General features: G+C 33.6%; 1 protein-coding gene across 4 annotated transcripts in view; it reads left to right on the forward strand.

Moving 5' to 3' along the window:
• PPM1A (protein phosphatase, Mg2+/Mn2+ dependent 1A) overlaps positions 1 to 19,096 on the forward strand; it is a 45,402-nt gene that overhangs the window by 19,027 nt on the left and 7,279 nt on the right. For all 4 annotated transcript variants that reach the window (XM_064486002.1, XM_031453806.2, XM_064486003.1 and 1 more), the window contains exons 2-5: positions 9,639 to 10,492; positions 12,838 to 12,955; positions 17,103 to 17,211; positions 18,657 to 18,714. In XM_064486002.1, the coding sequence (XP_064342072.1) occupies positions 9,659 to 10,492; positions 12,838 to 12,955; positions 17,103 to 17,211; positions 18,657 to 18,714 (1,119 nt within the window). In that variant the 5' untranslated portion in view covers positions 9,639 to 9,658. The remainder of the gene's footprint in view (positions 1 to 9,638; positions 10,493 to 12,837; positions 12,956 to 17,102; positions 17,212 to 18,656; positions 18,715 to 19,096) is intronic.

A 19,096-nucleotide genomic window follows, 5' to 3' on the forward strand; every position in this document is an offset into this window, starting at 1 on the left:
GCTGGGTCTGGAATGCTTGAAATATCCCGCTTTATCCTCAACATTTATAGGCATTATTTCATTATTGCCTATCATCTGACATTGCAGAAAAGTTTGAGGCCAGTCTGATTTGTTTTTATTTTTTGGCATGTTTTGTTTGTCTAAATTCTCCTATTCTTGAAATTCATTATCTTCACCAAATTATGCTTTGGTATTGGCCAGTTTCTACTAAAATTGTCTGGTCCGAGATGAAAGCTTTCAATCATCAATTCAGATTTTCCCTCAATTTGGGATTAATTTCTTCTTACTTTGAAGTTTAATTTCTCTTCCATTATTTGATTTTTCTTTTACAGTGTATTATTAAACTGTTGAATCCACAGGGTTTGTATCTTTTCACCAGTCTACTCACTTTTATCTCTTATCCTTATTACCGACATACTGGATGATTTTTCTCTTATTTTGGTTTTTACTCCTTGTAGATTGTTTTCTGTAGGTTCTTTGCTCCTCGTATTGCTTTTCATGTTATTTAAAATAATACAGTAATATTTTATCTCTTAAATTTTATCCTTTAGCTCTGTTAATACTTTCTATATTTTAGTTTGATTTTTCATACATATTTATTTTCTTACAGTTTTAGAGATCATAAGTCCAAAATCAGTTTTACTGGGCTGAAATGAAGGTGTCTGTAGGAATGTACTCAATTTGGAGGCTTTAGGGAAGAATGTATTCCTTGCCTTTTCCAGTTTCTAATGGCAGTCAGCATTCTTTGATTATAGCCACATCACTATAATTTTCAAGGCCAGCATCTTCAGATCTCTCCCTGCTCTGTCTTCACATCATCTTCTGTGTGTGTGTCAAATTCTCCTCTGCTTCTCTCTTATAAGGACACTTAAGATTGCACTTGGAGACCCCAGTTTAACCCAAAATAATGCCCCTCCCATCAGAAATTTCTTAATTGCATCTGCACAGGCTCTTCTTTTCCCAAGTAAGGTAACATTTACAGAATTAGGACCTGATATCTTTGGGAGCCATTATTTAGCCTTATGGGTCTCATTTTGTTTTTCTACTTTGGGATGAAGTTAGTGAAAAATGAGATTAGAGTAACTCCTCATGCGTTGTATGCTGTTACAGTCACAGGTATTGTCCTCTTTACCAAATGATGCAAACTCAGATGCCATGGTGAAAAGTGGATAAAATGGTCTAGATACAGTCAATAAGTAGTAGTGGGGACCCTGGAGAATGCATGTTGTTTGGGGAGAAGAGCTAACAGTATATGAGGGTCAAATTCAGGTTACCAATTTGCAGTCTTAGTTGGTAGCTGTTTTTTTTGTTTTGTTTTCCTTAAAAGTTGATTTTTCTGCAGTAAAATAATCTTATTTATCTCTTATAATCTTCATCTTGGTAGTGAGAATAAGTTTTGAAGTGGGAATTTATTAGCATGATTTTAGACTAAAGTATTAATTTACTAATGACATTTACCTAGGAATTCCTAGAACTGTAATCTTCTCACGTGATTTCTTATACATTTCTCAGAACAAGGTAATTGTTTTGAGAACAGTTAATCAGGGTTGCTTATTTATCAATGAGGTATGTTAGACACGAAGCTAAAGGACTTGTCTGAAGTCACATATTGGATAGATGGATGTAAAACTTTTAAGTTTAATCATATGAAAGCTTATTTATTTTTTTGATATTTCATATGTGCTTTGTTGTTGATGTGAGGATTCTAAAAATATGAAAGGAAAGGAGTGTCTCCCTAGTATTAAATTGGATGATTGGGCAACTTCAAGTTCTTTTACTTTATATGTTTGGGATTTTGTTTTTCTAGATCATTATTTTTAAGAATTAAAATGGGTTATTTTTCTATAATGTTATTAAAGAGTTAAACTAATGACAGTTCATAGAGATGGACTGAGTTTTAAAACAGTAGAAGTTTGCTTGTTTGGATTTTTTCTTGAATTTTCCATAAAGTATGAGTGTATGCTTCTAGTCCTTGTGTATCTTAAAATGTCTTATGCTTCTCTTTCCCCCTGTAGACATGAATAATAGTTTGGATGATTATATAATTCCTTACTCTTAGAACTCTGTTTATTCTCTGTTGCTTTTAGGATTCAGTTTTATAGTTGCAGTGGCTAATACTAATTTGATACTCTTTCATTTGAAGATTACTCAAGATTTTCCTAGAAGCTTGTATTACAGTATTTTTCTCTTTTCCTTGAATTTCTTCAATTGTGGGTAAATAGGGGTGGGTTTTAGCAATTAATCATGTTAGATATTCAGTGAACTTTATATGTTTGAAGATTTCAACTGAGGGAATAATTTATTTATTTTCTAATAGCTTCTCTGTTTTCTCCATCAGAAAGTCTTTATTTTTTACGTTTATACTGGCTGCACTTTTTCTGTTACCAAATTTTTATTACTTGGATCTGCTCTTTCTTTTGAGAAAGAAACTGTTTATTGAAGGTCTACTATATGCTCTGTGGTAGGGGAATTGACTTGGGGTTATTAAGGAGACTCTCCTGGAGAGCTGATACTTAAGATCTGAAGAATGAGTATGAATTAACTAAAGTAAGAGATGAAGGAATAGCTTAAGTAGAGGAGTAGCATTTGTATTATTTTGAGGAAGGAAACATGACAAGTACTAGGTACTTCAGGAAAACCCTTAAGGTTGCAGTGGGGAATGTTGTTGGGGAGGATTAGGAAGTAAGATAAGTCTAGAGAAGGTTGATGGGGCCTGACCACGCAGGGCTTTCATGTGATCCATATTAATCAGTTCATTATCCACCCCACCCCACCGAACAGTGGGAAGCCATTGAATAACTTTTAGTACAGAAGTGATGTGGTGAGACTTGTATTTCTTAAATATATAGTCTTTTTTTCTAGTTTTATTGAGATGTAATTGACATACAGCACTGTGCAGCATAATGCTTTGACCTGCATACATTATGAAATGATTACCACAGTAAGTTTAGTTGAACATTCATCATCTCATATAGATACAAAAAAAGAGGAAAATATTTTATTTTTGTTACAAGAACTCTTAGAATTTATTCTCTTAACAGCTTTCTTATATAACATACAGCAGTGTTGATGATATTAATCATGTTGTACATTACATCTCTAGTTGCTTTTAGGATTCAGTTTTACTGTTGCAGTGGCTAATACTAATTTGATACTCTTTCATTTGAAGATTACCCAAAATCTCTAGTACTTATTTATCTTATAACTGTAAGTTTATACCTTTTGACTACCTTCATCCTAATCCCTTTTCCCCCACTCCTGGTAACCACAAATCTGATCTCTTTTCCTATGAGTTTGGTTTTGGGTTTTGTTTTTCATGGGGTTTTTTTGAAGTATAACTGACCTACAACACTATGTTATTTACTGCTACACAGCATAGTGATTTGATATTTCTGTGTATTACAAAATGATCACCACTGGTATTTGTATTTTGAAACATTTACTTAGGCTACAGTTTATAGAATGAATTGGAGGGAGGCCAGCATGCATGTGAAGAGACAAAATAGGAGGCTGGTATAGAATAATTCATTGAGAGATGATGGTAGCTTGAAGACTATGGTATTAGAGAAAAAAAGTAGACAATTTGAGAATATTTAGGAAATACAATTCATGGAACTTGATAATGGACTGATGGGAGATGAAGCATAAAGAAGTTTCAAAGATATGTGCTTGATTTCTTTTCATTTCAATGGATGATGGTGTCATTCACTGGCAAAAGCGAAAGAGTACCTCAGGAGCCAGCACAGAGTGGGAAGAGGGCCTAGGTCCAAGTCTTGAATGTTAGTATTTAATGACTTGGAAGATGAGGATGGACCTGCAAAGGAGAAAAGGGTGGAAAAGCTAGGGGTTGGAGGAAAGCTAGGAGTGTGTAGCATCTTGAAAACCATTGGAAGAGTGTTTCAAGGGGTGTTGTGTTGAGTGCTGCTGTGAGCAGTCAATCCAGATGAAGGCTGAAATGTCCATTGGATTAAGCAGCTTGCAGGAGCTTGTTTTGGTAGAATGGCCAGACAACAGTTTGGAGCATCAGCAATTTTTTTAAGACCATGAACTGTAAAGGGAAGAGAGAGGCAAATAGGTAGCTAGAGGGGAATGAGTCACCTAAAGACTTATTTTTTTAATGGGTGACATTTGAGTGTCTTTAGAAGTTGTACTCCAATAGAATAAGGAGTAAAAGATGATAACAGTGTTGGGTTCGTGGGAAGACATGTTAAGTCATACAAGATTCCTTTGAAGCATGGGCTCTAATAGAGGGATTTATCTTAAGTCAAAGGACAGAAAGTACTCTATTATAACACAAAGGTATGAGGATGGGATGGGTACACATGTGGGTGGGTTTGTATGTTTGGGATCAACAAGATGAGGAAAGACCTTCTGAGTTACAAAATAATGCCTTGAAGTGATCTCATTTATTTATTTTTTGTTTGTTTAACTGTGGTAGCTGTTTGTTCATTGTCTCTATTTGAAAATTTTAGTTCAGTAGTTAGTTTCATTTTCATGAACCTACTTTCAGAGGGTTTTTGTTTTTGTTTTTGTGGTGAGGGTTGACAGCCTGTAATTGTTTTATTCATTAAGTGTCATATCATATGTTGATGAATAGTTTCTAGTTTGGAGCTAATGAATAGTGAGTCCATCTGCCCCACACTGTAACTTCTGATTCTTTAAGAATACATTCTTTTATTTTTCTTTGCTCATTATTATATTTTATTTAGTCTGAGTATTTGAGATTGGCATTGCCAGAAATTGCAGTTAGTTCACTGTTTTCTGTTAGTCCCAGAGAAAAAAATAAAAGTTTAGGTTTCTTTCTGTTCTTCCATTCTTTTTTCTTCTTTGCTTTTCCTTCCCTACTTTTTTTTTGATCATTTATCTTTGCAGTGTAGTTAGAAAACAAATTATATAGAGTAGGCAGAGGAAGAAATGACCCTAAAAGAAGTTTCAGCTTCCTTCTGTGACCATCTTTCCTGCCTATCTGCCTTGTTGTGTTGTCTGTTAAAAAGTCTGCATTTTCAAAGTTCCATTTACTTTGTTTGCAGGTATACGGGATGACTTGTGTAGGAGAATTATAGAGTGAGTCCAGAAACCTAAGTCCTATTCTCAGCCTTACTTCTGAACTAACTTTGTGACCTTAGACAGATCACTCTATTTCTCTGTACCTTCTCATTCATAAAATAGGTTTAGACAGATCATTTCTACATTTTAGCTCTGATTAATTATACAACCTATAAGTTATACAAAATCAAATTTGTAAAAATAAATGTGTAATCGTTTTTTAAAGTAATGATTGGTAAGAAATTTCAGGCTCCAAATGGGAGAAAAATTATCCAAGATTGGCCTTTTTTATTTCCTCTCAAATTGCTGTAAAGTTTTATTCATGGACTTACCTGTCATTAGCAGAGATAACTTTGAGGTGGCTGCCTTGGATTACAAAATGTAGTTTTTGAATTATCATATTCATAGGGAAGTTAAAAGTAGTTTGTGTGGCAAAATTATCCTTTGCAGACAAATAAGGCCACAAAGACTTTGTGTTTCTTCACTGAACTCCAGCTGTGCAATATTTTGCTTAGTAATCTGTTGTTTAGTAGATGTGCGTTCCAGAGGTCAGCTGACCATTTATCGAAGTCCGTTCATATATAAGCATAGTGGGCAACGTAGAGTATACCCAAGATCTGGTAGCAGTAGAGAGTTTACATCCCACTCCTCACTGCAAATGACTTCAATGTTGCCATGTTATACACTGCTACCAGTGCTGCTAGCTGGTGTTCCATTTCTTGTGTCTTCCCTCAGGAAGCTTCTGGGCTCTCTTGGTATATAATTTTTTCCCTCTGGACCTCCCCCAACCTTAGATTTCTTATTTCTTTTGCAGACCTAGTCTAGATTTTCCTTCGCAATTTTTATAATCAGACTTATCTCAGTGCTCATCTAAGGTCCTTAAGTTCCAGCATCTGCCCTCCTTCAGATGCCTGTTTAGCAGTGATATTTTGTTATGTGGTTATATCTTTTGGTCCTTACCCACCTCACATATCTGATCAAAGTGGTGCTTCTCAGAAAAAGTAGGGTTTTCCCTAAGAAGAATTCTGATGTCAATTACTTGGAGAATATAATTTTTTCCATATTGTTTACGTATGTCTATTTTGTTCTCTGTTAATGGAGCATCGAAGGGTTCTATGTTAGACTGTGTCCATAGGTAAATAGGAAAAAAAAATAGGTTTTTAGTCTTCAGTTTTTTACTAAAGGACTCTGCCAAAATTGTCAGTTTATTAACTCTTGTTTCAGGGTTACTATATTGCTTAGGGATCTTAACAGTGGAATATATAGAGCTTTTTAAATTTGGATAATTCTGAGCGGATTAAAGCAAATGACAAGTCCAAGACTCTTTGCTATGATTTGAGATCAGTTTTGCTTAATAAAAGGCAGTGGCTGAACTTTAATGAATACTTCCTGACCAGCTTTAGAATTTTTTAACTTGGGAGTTTGTTTTGTTTTAAAAGGCAAAAATGGTTACCAAATTTTCTGATTATATCACAGATGAATTCAGTCTTATTACTGTCATAGTCAACTTTATTGAAAAGTTCAGATCAGCTGATAATGCTAGTGTTGTGATGAGACCTGGCATGTGCTCAGAATAAATTTAAGTCTAGGTGAGAACCAGAATTTCTCTCAGAAACTAACTTAAACTTTCATGGACAAATTGAATCCCCTTGGGATTTATTATTTATAGACATATGCCAATTTAATAATTTGACTACATAAAATACTGTGTAGTAGTCCACTTGTGGAAAATGACTATGCAAACATGGTATTTATAAGTAAAGAATTTCTGGTAAGTATTATAGCTACATAACTATCTGCTGTATTTATGTAGCTATAGGTGGGTGCTTCACCAGGATTCTACAAATTACTCAGAATCCCAGGAAGTAAGATTTCTGAATTGCCTATTTTCAGTATGTGAAAGTCCAACTACAAAATTATTAACTTGCCCTTGTCATATGTTTGCATTTGCTGTGGAGCTGAACCTAAAATTTATCAGATGATTGACTTGGCTTGTTACATTTTTATATTTATAATATATTTTTTCAAAAGTTTAGGTTTTGTTTTTAGAAAGCATAACCTATGTATCTTCAAATAATTACTTATTTGGTAGTTTCATATGTATATCTGGAAAATACTACTGGACTTTCCTATAAAAGAGAAAGATTCCTGTTACATAGTATCAGAATCTAGACGTGGCTGTGTATGTGGGAATGTAGTAATAATTAAATAGTTTCCATTTGCTGAGTGCCTCATTTGCCATATACTGTGTGACTACTTTGCAGTCATTACCTCATTTAAACCTTGCAGCAACGTTCAGAGGTAAGTATTAATGTGGCCATTGTACAGATAAAGAATGCTGGATTAGTAGTATTAAGTACCTTAAGTATACATTTGTCCCTTGGGATCGGCAGGGATTGGTTCCCAGAGCCCCCATGGATACTAAAATGCTAAAGTGGCTGTTTAAGTCCCTTCTATAACATAGCATAGTACAGGGACTATAGTCAGCCCTCCATATCCATGGATGCAAAACCCGAAGATACGAAGGACTGACTGTGATTCCTCCCACTTGCCCTTTAGCCTAGCTAAAGAAATTGAGATACAGAGATGAGGCAGCTTGCTGTTGACCTTCAGCAGATGACTTGACCTCACCATGGCTCAATCATCTTCTACCTACCTACCTATCTAGGCATTCCATCTAATCTTTACCACAGATGCACTAATGTCTATGTTCCAACCCAGGCATTCTGGAAATTCTGATTTTTTAGTCTTATTTTCTCGAAAGGCCCACAGATAATTCTTTTGTACAGCCATGGTTAAGACCATTGCCTTAGTAGTAAATGGTGCTTTAGAGTCAGGCAGGCTTGAATCAGAGCCCTGATTCCCCTAAATTTATCTATTAATTGGCATTGGCCAAGTTCTTTAGTCTCACTAAAGTTCATTTATAAATTGGAGGTAATACAATTACCCACTTTAGAGTGTTGTTGGGAATGAATTGACGTAATGCTTGTAAAACATATCAGAATGATTTAGAATTCATCTTAAATATTGTCTGCATTAAGGTATCATTAGTATTGTATCTTTTGTCCAATTAAAACACTTACCTTTGCCATATTGTGTATCAACTTGGTGTCAGAAAGGTAATCTGATGAGTACCACCATAAGGAATGAATAATGGCTAGTTTTCATTATTTACCCTCCATTAGTGGAATTGTAATAGGAAGCAGACAAGTAGGCAGGATATCATTTTATTACACCAGTCGGCCAGAGTTCTCTGCTGTGTATTAGTCTGGCTCTAGTAGGGTAAAGAAGGTGGTGGGGAGAGGTTGCTTGGAAACTGTTTTCTTCCTAAATTGTTTTTCCTTCTTCCTGTTTCTCTCCCAGCTTCTTCTCAGAGCTTAATATCACTGACATCATCAATCTCCTAGTCTCCTAAGTGCATCCTGATTCACCTAGGAACTTTCCCTCACGCCTCCCCATCTCTCCTTCACCTCCGTTAAATCTCATTCTGTTATTCTTTCAGATTTCTTTGAGTTCATTTGTGACTCATTTGATGACTTGGAGTCCAAGTCTCTACATTCCTAGGCTATTACTCAAGTAAAGGCCAACCTAAATCCTGACCAACTGTCTTCCTGCCTTAAACCCCATTCCAGACCAGGGGTTTAAGCTTTTGATTATTGGGAAAGGATTAGATTGGCTAAGCTTTCAGGCTTGTCCACAGTGCTATCCTAGACCTTTTGCTCTCCTTTACTGTTTATACCTAATGGTCATAGAGTACCATAATAATGATACATGTTAGTACCACTAGATTAGGTTACACTGAATTGTGTTACATGTAAATGTGTGTAAACTTGCTTTGCAACTTGCAACAAATTGGGGCTGGACCACTTACAGTAATTTAATAATTTATTGGCTTTATCAAAGACTGAAAAATCTATGTAAAAGGTAGAATTTGAGCTAGACTTTAAAGTATGGGTATACTTATTTCTATAAGTAGGGAGGAATGGCAAGGGATTCCAGTTAAGGGGACTGACATGAGCAAAGTCTTAAAGGAAGGAACATACAAATTTGGATCATTGTGAATAGAGTTTTACTTTTTCAGAGGGTTCATGTAGTAGGAATAAAACTAGATATTTGGAATCAAACTTTGGAAAATCCTGAACGTTCAACTGAGATGTTTGAATTAGTAGGCTTTTGGTATGTATGTCCTGTGAATTCATTTGGCTTTTCTTGACTAATACATATACAACTTAGTTCTGAGATTTCTCAAGAGATTCACATGTTCAGTGCATCATTAACCATTTGACTTGGTTCATGTAAGCTGATGGCCACTGCCAAGTCATTTTTCTACCTCAGGTGGTTGTTTCTTGGGGAAATATCAGGTCAGCTACTTTTATCATGATGCTTTAGTTCTCTCTGCTTGTTGTCAGTTCTGAGCTGTGCCTGATCAGCCTTTCCCCTAATTCTTCCTTGTTAATCATCAGGTTCTAAGTCAGCAATATAAATTCTAATTTAAAGCTTTCTTTGTATTTCCTTCACTCTTAAAAAGGTTGTTGGATATGTATTTTGTTTATAAGATAGTTATTAACTCTTCTGTTTCTCTTCCTTTGCAGACCTAGAGGATCAAGACATAATGGGAGCATTTTTAGACAAACCAAAGATGGAAAAACATAACGCCCAAGGGCAGGGCAATGGGCTGCGATACGGGCTAAGCAGCATGCAAGGCTGGCGAGTTGAGATGGAGGACGCACATACAGCTGTGATTGGCTTGCCAAGTGGACTTGAAACATGGTCGTTCTTCGCCGTGTATGATGGGCACGCTGGTTCTCAGGTTGCCAAATACTGCTGTGAGCATTTGTTAGATCACATCACCAATAACCAGGATTTTAAAGGGTCTGCAGGAGCACCTTCTGTGGAAAATGTAAAGAATGGAATCAGAACAGGTTTTCTGGAGATTGATGAACACATGAGAGTGATGTCAGAGAAGAAACACGGTGCTGACAGAAGTGGGTCAACAGCTGTGGGTGTCTTAATTTCTCCTCAACATACTTATTTCATTAACTGTGGAGACTCGAGAGGTTTACTTTGTAGGAACAGGAAGGTTCACTTCTTCACACAAGATCACAAACCAAGTAATCCTCTGGAAAAAGAACGAATTCAGAATGCAGGTGGTTCTGTAATGATTCAGCGTGTGAATGGCTCTCTGGCTGTATCAAGGGCCCTTGGGGACTTTGATTACAAATGTGTCCATGGAAAAGGTCCTACAGAGCAGCTTGTCTCACCAGAGCCTGAAGTCCATGATATTGAAAGATCTGAAGAAGATGACCAGTTCATTATCCTTGCATGTGATGGTATTTGGGATGTTATGGGAAATGAAGAGCTCTGTGATTTTGTAAGATCCAGACTTGAAGTCACTGATGACCTTGAGAAAGTTTGCAATGAAGTAGTCGACACCTGTTTGTATAAGGTAGCTAGACTTTTTTTTTTAAAGATAAAATAATTTAAATCATCTTAATTACTACTCTAGTATATACTAATCATCTTAGAATCTATAGTTCTTAGAAAGAAGTTTTTGGTACAATTGCAGAATACTGTTCACCAATTATGAAAATAATATAGGAAGACTTCTTAGAAATAAATTACCCAGTTGCCAAATATGTAAGAGCTATAATCTGAATGTTTAATCATTTAGTAACCATGACTACTTGAGTTTTTTAATATTGTGGAATATTATCAAAGGTAACAAATTTTATCAAAGTGCATGTTTTAAAGGGAATAGGGAGGCTTAGGCCTCTGTGTCTGTATGTGAAATGTACTTTAGAATTTTAATTTTTTTACCATGTGCTATCTCAGTACATTTACGGAAGTACTTTGAGACTATGGTCTAATGAATTTGTAGCACCAACAGAGAGAATTTAGTGATCATGTGGTGTGATTTACTAGAAATAGCCTTGGACATGGAGTCAGAAGAACTTGGTATGAGACTCTGTATGACTTCAGGTAAGATTTAAACTGTCTGGAAAATCGGTTTCTTTAATTGGAAAAAAAAAAAGGAGAGAGATTATTACCCTGTCTCATGGGGTTGTTGGGGATGATCAAATGGGATCATACATATAGATGAACAGGAGAAGGCTCTATGGACTTAAGAGTCAGACCTGGAATCAAATCCTACCTCGATTATTTTTGGACTGTACAGTCTTGAACAAATTGTTCAGCCTCTCTCAGCTGTTGAATGGAAGAAGTAGTATCTAACTCATAGGACTGTTGAGGGATTAAATTAATAAGCTAATGTATACATATAAAGTGCCTAGTTTAGCAAACTGTGTACTGGATACCTGCTGCTTCCTTCTCTAGAGAATTTAAAAATGTTACACAATGTACTTCTTCAGTTGCGGCACTAAGACTAGAAACCAGGCCCTTGACTTAGGTTCAGTCTTCTTTCTACCACACTGTTCTATTTTGTCAGTCATGTTCATTAACTAATTCTTTGGAGTTTTTTTGTTTATAAAACTCTTCTAAGGCTATATATTTTAGTTTATTTTGACACAAATAGAAAGTCAGCATAATATTCTTTGTAGTTTTATATGCAAACTGCCAGCTGTACTGAAAATCTTAAAATCTGTACTTAGAAATCAGGTTTATGTAACATCCAACACAAATCAAGTTTATGTAATATCCAACGTACATGTTAAAAAAAATCGATAGAGCAACAGTTTGATAGTGCACACTGTTAATTTCTGAATTTGTAGGGGACCAAAGATGTATGTGTTCTTTGTACCTTTTAGTATTAAAAAGGGACAAAGTAACATTCATTTGTTAGGTTTATTCTGTAGCACTTGAGAATTAAACATTTGTTAACTAAATTAAAATCTGTTTTCTTGAGAGAATTGTCAGATTCAGATATTAGTAAATTATGACTCAGAATCTACCTTATCTCTTCTGCATTATGCTTTATTTAAAAAATTATTCACTACCTTATCATTTGGCACATTTTTATACAGTTTTCACCCAATATTCTTTTTAATATTAAATTCTTTGTTTGCCTAAACAAATTGTATAATGTTAGTTTTCCCATTTAGGGGAATTAAATACTTAAAATGTAAAAGTTAATTCCAATTACTAATAGGAAGTCTGATTTATGGGGAGGCCAAAATTGAGTCAAGTACTTTAATTACAGCATTTTGAATACCTAGGTGTCTTTAAAAATAAATGTACTTCCTAAAAGTTAAGCCATTTTTTTAAGTTGTGAAAGTTAAAAGCTGGTTTATAAACTTTACATATGAAGTTTTATTTTTAATTCCATATTTCTACTTACTATGAAGCAAATTAATTAGCCCCACAATTTAAGTGTAAATTTGTCAAGTATACATGTAAATACAGGTCAAATCATGTTGTGAGGAATACTACTAAAATTTTCTATCTTATTGAACTGAATGAATGTATGTATGTATGTATGTATGTATGTATGTATGTATGTATGTATATTTGTGTTAGTTATCACTTCAGGTTAAGTAGGCCACCAGGAAATGTTCAGAAATATTTCTGTCTTATAGAATTTAAGAAAAATAATTGTTGTAGTATAATTTTAACCTATAGTGTTTCTCTCCCGTCTTTTGGAGTGTTGGTTATACTGTACAGTATATATACTATATATGTATGGGAGGATGCCCCTCTATATATGCATTTTTCTTCTCCTTAAAAACAATGTATATTTTTACTAGAACAAGTATAATTTGCTTGGGTATAAAGGTACTCAAGACTTTGAAGAGCCAAACGAAAACAAAATACTTTCTCAAACTTTTTTCTTCCCAGGGAAGTCGAGACAACATGAGTGTGATATTGATCTGTTTTCCAAATGCACCCAAAGTATCTCCAGAAGCAGTGAAGAAGGAGGCAGAGTTGGACAAGTACCTGGAAAGCAGAGTAGAAGGTGGATCATTTAACAAAAAATAAGTAGCTTTATTAAAGAAAAACCTCAACACAATCAAATTTTAACATTTTAGCTTTTAGGTCTTTACATACATGCCTTTGACATTTAGTGTTTAGTGTGCAAAAGTGGAAAAGGGCATTTCTGTAGTAGCTGTTTAGGTATTTTGTTGTCTTATCACAGTTATATTAGAAGTAACAACTAGTATGGCCCAATACATTCTGTTCAGGATACTTTTGTTTAAAAAGGCTAAAGTGTTTGTGTGCTTTCAAATTCTTGATGAATTCACTGGTATGAATAATTTTATGCCAGGAGAGTCTTATTTGTGGTTTTAATTAATTATAAACAGATTATTTATGATGGTGGTAATTTGTACCATCTTTTTATATAAAGCTGTGTGTATGAACTTAAGATATTTGGGGACTTTTTAAAAACAGCTTAAAGATCATAGTCTGGTTAATAACAACTTTCATGTGCCACAGCTTTTAAAAATTTATTTTAAACTGTTTCAGAAATTCTTGCCTAAGCCATAAACTGCCTCACCTAGACAACATAAACCTGAATAGAAGACATACTAGGTCTCTACCTGGCAGAAATGTAAATGCTGAATAAAGTCAAGAAATAAGTTGGAAATTCCAGAAGTGTGTTTGTTATAATTCTGCAGATTACTTTGAGACAGTTAGAAAGGTGTTTGTACTCTCAAGTGTAATGCCTTTATTTGAAAAAGTTTAGATGATTTTTGATGCAGGTACTACTGGGTATAAATATTGTCTCAGAGAATTCCAGTTTACTGCATATATGCAGTAAGCATGTAGATTATGCAGTTTCTTTAAGCAGAAAAACTTGACATGCCTATGATAGTGTTAAAATACATTTTGGGCTTCTAATGTCATTACTTTGCACGTTAAAGACCTCTAACAGCATGTAAGCATTGACCTACACACTATTATATCCTGCTGTGCCGGCATTTTATTAAAATTAATGTGCACTTTAATTTTGTTTTCACCCTTTTTACTGTTTGATATCAGTTATAATTAGTCTGATATTAGAATCATGATTGGTTTTGATTTTCAGTACTGTCTAGAGTGGCTATTTTGTTTTTCTCTCCCCTGCTTGATAATGATATATCTAGTATGTGTATGTACTATTTAGAATTTCATTCACTGGACATACTATTCAATGAGTTTGTTTCCTATTACCAAGGATCTTGGAAAATTTTTATTTAAAGTGATTCATTTCAGTATAAGTTATTTATATATAATACAGTAAGATAAAATATTTAGAATGCTGCCAAGTCATATCACATCGGTTCAAGCTGCTGGTTAGTGGAAAAAATATGAAACCTTAAGAAGACTGTGTATTGGGATATGTTGATATTTAATTTATTGGCATTTTTAATTAACTTGGGTGTACATGTTTTCTTACTGATTTAAAGAAATAAATAGTTTTATTTACTATGAAATTGGGTCAGAATTTATAAATGAATTGCTACTTTTAGTGGGCACTCTTGTTTTTTATGCAATTTTAAATAATTGCTTATTAGCATACATAATTTTATGTTACAATATTAAGTTTTATATTGCTTATTATCAAGCAAGAATTGCCACCTGCACAGAGTTTTCATTAGTACTTAGTATTTTTGATATGTTGAAGTATTGTTATACTTGTACCGTTTAATTAGAATTATGTCATAAATACAGTATACGGAGGTAGATTTGATGAGACTGCAACTAGAGAATAAATATTACATCAATTAAAACCACTACTAAATTTAAAAACATAGAAAGAATGTAACTACTTGCATTGTAGAAGTTGTTAATACGTCTTAAAAAGTGATAAATACTGCATTCAGCTTCCAAAACAGGCACCAAATACCTTTTTCTTTTTTTTTTTCCTTCTTTAAATATAAGCCTTCACTAAATTGCTGTGACCTACTAAACCTCATCTTATTTGCTTTGAATACTTTTGACTTCTCTGTCCACACCACAGAAAAGGACAAAGAGTTTTCAGCTTTCCTCCTGTGATCTTCTAAATACTTGCCTCTCTAGGGTTGTGAAAAGATTCAACTCATAATTTAAACCATACCACTTAAGGTTTTGGTCCTTCTAAGTCACTTTAAGAGCATACCTATGTATATGTATTTTTATTTGCTACTGACTGCCCAAGCTTTAAAGTTGCTAATTTGGAGATAACTGATAGAATTCCTCAGACTTGGTGGAGGGGATGGGGCTTAGCAGAATATGTTTATATATGAGTATGTGAAACATAGATCTATAAATATATATTCTTTAATAAAAGCATTCAGTCTTTTTGCAATTCTAATTAAAATGTAATTAGTCCAAGAGCAATTAAAGGACTGTTTCTTAAAATTTTTTTCTTTTTCAAAAAGCAGAAAGAAGCAAGGCTAGTCTAGTATTAGTGGTTAGATAGTTTAAATGTATTGTCCCATGTGGAATAAGATATTAACTGTTTTAAAAGCCTTATATTATTTTTTTAAAGAATTTGTCTTCTTGTAATTTTCTTCACAATTAAAATATCCTAATTTTTATATTTTAACAAAGGAGATGTAAGATACATCAAATATAGATAATTCAAGGTAATGTTTTTAGACCTGAAACCTCATTGATTGAATTTATCATCAGTGTTCATTTCTGTTGTATCTAGTTATCTATCCAATAATTGTATTGGCTTAGCAGAGACTGTATGTTAAGTGTATTACAGCTTTAGATTGTGAAATTGTGCAGTTTAGGTAAATATCAAATCCCTTTATTTTTGTACAGCAGATTTCCAGCATTAGAATCATATGTAGAATAAATATACTAGATGTTAAAGATTATACAATAAAGGAACTTGGCAAACCAAATCTGAGATCCTTGCTTTTTGTTCAGATTTAAGACTGGTTTAAAAAAAAAAAAAAGGCAAAAAATAAGAGATGGTAAAATTTGGCTTTAATCCTAAAAGGACAACTTAAGCCATTTAAAGAGATATGGGTAGCACTGTCTGTCTTTTAATATATGGCTTTAATGATGAATTAATATTTTGAAACTTGATCAGAGGATGAAATATCTTTATATGCATTGTTATTTTCAAAGGTATTTACAAATTGAGAACTAGAATGATCCCCAGTTTAAACAAAAATTGAACAAAACTTGAACATGTAACTTACAAATACCTTTGGCATGATCTTGCATTTAGAATAAATATGCTAAAACTCAGATAAAGACTTCTTATACTTAAAGTGAATAGTTTGAGAGCTCTTTAAGTTGTTTGTGCATAATTGTTGGTATTCTGTGGTATGAATAACAATATACATCTGCATAGCAACACCGTAAATCATAGCACTCTACCCATTTAATAACTGGATGTTTTGAAATTAACAATTCTAAATGCAGTTGTATGGTTGTAGTTGTATGGTTTATCAGATATTTTTCTTTTTAAAAAATTTGTCATGAAATTTAGACATTTTCCATTCTGTAGGCTTTGTTTAAATAATCAACTAAGGAAATGGTATATACCTATTTATTGCTTAAAGATACTTTAGACAAAAATTAAACTGAGAGAGCTGAGAATGATGTTCAGGTACATGACCTGTTCTGCACATGCTACTTAAGTATTATTTTGCAAATATAAACATATGTAAATATGATTTGGGTTAGGATATAATCAGTAAATCCCCCATACTTGAATGTTTTTTTTTATTGTTTCACATCTTGAAATTGCTTATTTTTTTAAAAAAAAATAGGTGCACTGTGTTTTCAGCTCAAAGTTCAGGAAACATGTTTCCAGTCTAAAAAGAGGAGAGGATCTCCTCAGAAGTAATTAGTTGGCATCTTAAGAATATTCTCATTTGTTCACACATACCCCTTATTATGTAATACATTAATTTTTAACGTGAAATTTTTTTCACATTTTTATCTTATTTTTATTCTTTGAAGTTAATCTGGAAAGTATGTCATCTTTTGTGTCATTTTATACATCCCTTTGTTATAAATTTTCAAAGGTCATCTTGATTTTTTTTTTCTTTTACTAGTTTAGAAAATCTCAGATTGGTAAATGCCATCTTTAAAAACCTAAGTTATCTTTATTTCAGTTTTTTTGTGTTATTATTAAACTGGATAACACTTACAAAAAAAGTACTTCTGATTCCCAGAAATCATAAAGAAGCAGGGGGAAGGCGTCCCTGACTTAGTCCATGTGATGCGCACATTAGCGAGTGAGAACATCCCCAGCCTCCCACCAGGGGGTGAACTGGCAAGCAAGTAAGTTACATTCTGCATACTCTTAACCATTTATCTCAGTACATGAAAATGTTAGGTGTCCATTGATCAGATGTGTATTTATCTAATTCTAAAGTGGTGTGTTTATCTGTGTCTTTAAAATTAACCTGTGATTCAGTGCTTTTCAGTATTAATGGTATATGGTGCTTCTTAGACCAGGTATAAGAATGTCATTGTAACTAATTACACTGAAGGCTATCTTTAGAGGATGATTGGGTTACACTGATTTCCTCATGTAGCATAAATGAGACAATACAGTGAAAGAATTTTTTAAACTAAACTATATAATACTACAAAATTCTAAGTGTCATTATTATTCCGACTATTATCATCTGGTTTTGTCAGTCCCTGGATACCTAACATCCCAGGGATAAGCATTTTTCTCTTCCAACATCTAGGCCATTTCTTACATCTCTGATTTTCCCAGTGTTTTTGGTTGTTGATTGCTGGTTGATTGGGCTTTGGTGTGAGGGAAGGCAGAAGGATGCATTTCTTACTTTTTTTCCTCTTTGCACTTTAGTTCATAGAACTGGAGTCATCTGTGTTAAATATTAAGCTTATCTCTTTATAAACCAAGTGGAGACTTTAAACAACTTTATAATTTAAGACATAAAGCATTTTTACCTTAGATATCCATGTAATTGACTGACAAAGATATATTGACTAATTTCCTTGATTTTCCACTGTGTTCTGTAAGTGTAGTCATATTCTTTATAATCATTTCACTAAATAGTAATGTAAAAATTCTTGTTTGAAGCTTTTATTTTTTGGAAATTATTTCTTCAGTATGACCTTCTGTGAAATGATTGTCTATAAAATTGTTTTAAATCAATTTTAGAAGTAGGAAGGCTATAACTTAAAAATACCACTACAGAGTCTTTATTTTTAATAAAATGTGTTTCAAAAACTAATTCCTAGACATGCCAGGGAAATGTCATATTTGAAATTTCAGTTTTAATAGAGCTTTTTTAAAGGGGCATTACAAAAAGCAGAAATTTAAATGTAAAATATATCTAAATTATTTTACTACAACAAATGTTGAAGTTATTTCTACTTCAAAACTAACATTCAGCTCTTAACTAGAATATATTAGCATATCCTAAGAACTGCATCGTCGTTTCTGACTCATAACCACTTAGTGCCAGTTTGAATAGAAGTAGACCATTACAGACTGATTTTCTTTTAAGCCATGACTTTTAGTCTTCTATTAATTGCATTAATAGAATGTTACATTTTTGAGTATATTTACCTCTGCTTTAACATTGGGGCCCAAATATCTTAAAGTAAGGCTCACTTATTGACAGTAAGAAATAAAACTAAACTAAGTGTATGATTATCTTTGACATTTTAATGAACACCTAGCTATGAGTTATTAAGCAGTTTTGTGCTCTGAAGAATTAACTTTCTGCATTTTTTTCTAAATTTAGGCGGAATGTAATTGAAGCCGTTTACAATAGACTGAATCCTTACAAAAACGATGACACAGTAAGTAGCATTTTAGCTCCTTGTGCTTTTCCTTCCCCTCCACTCTAAATGCATATCCTTCCTACCTGTTTTTGCAGAGCTGTTCAGTGCACCCATTCTCTTACACACACCCCTGATTGATTGCTCTGAACTCTGCCTGCACCACAGTTCTAGTGATTGAGGACATAATCATGGTGAGTGGCCATCTCTCTCAAAAAAGAAGAAAGTCCCTTTGAATTGTTCTGGTTTTTTTTTTTTTTCCAAGCCTCTACAAGCAGTCAACTTCAGAAGTTTTCCTCCACTAAATTTCTTTTTTGAAGTTGGTAATATCTCTGTTCAGAATTTTGAATTATTCTGAGTTTTTTAAGCAGCTGCAACAGAACTTTAGAATGCCCATCTCCAC

This window comes from Camelus dromedarius, chromosome 5 (genome assembly GCF_036321535.1).
Source record: "Camelus dromedarius isolate mCamDro1 chromosome 5, mCamDro1.pat, whole genome shotgun sequence".
In the NCBI taxonomy this organism is placed as follows: domain Eukaryota; kingdom Metazoa; phylum Chordata; class Mammalia; order Artiodactyla; family Camelidae; genus Camelus; species Camelus dromedarius.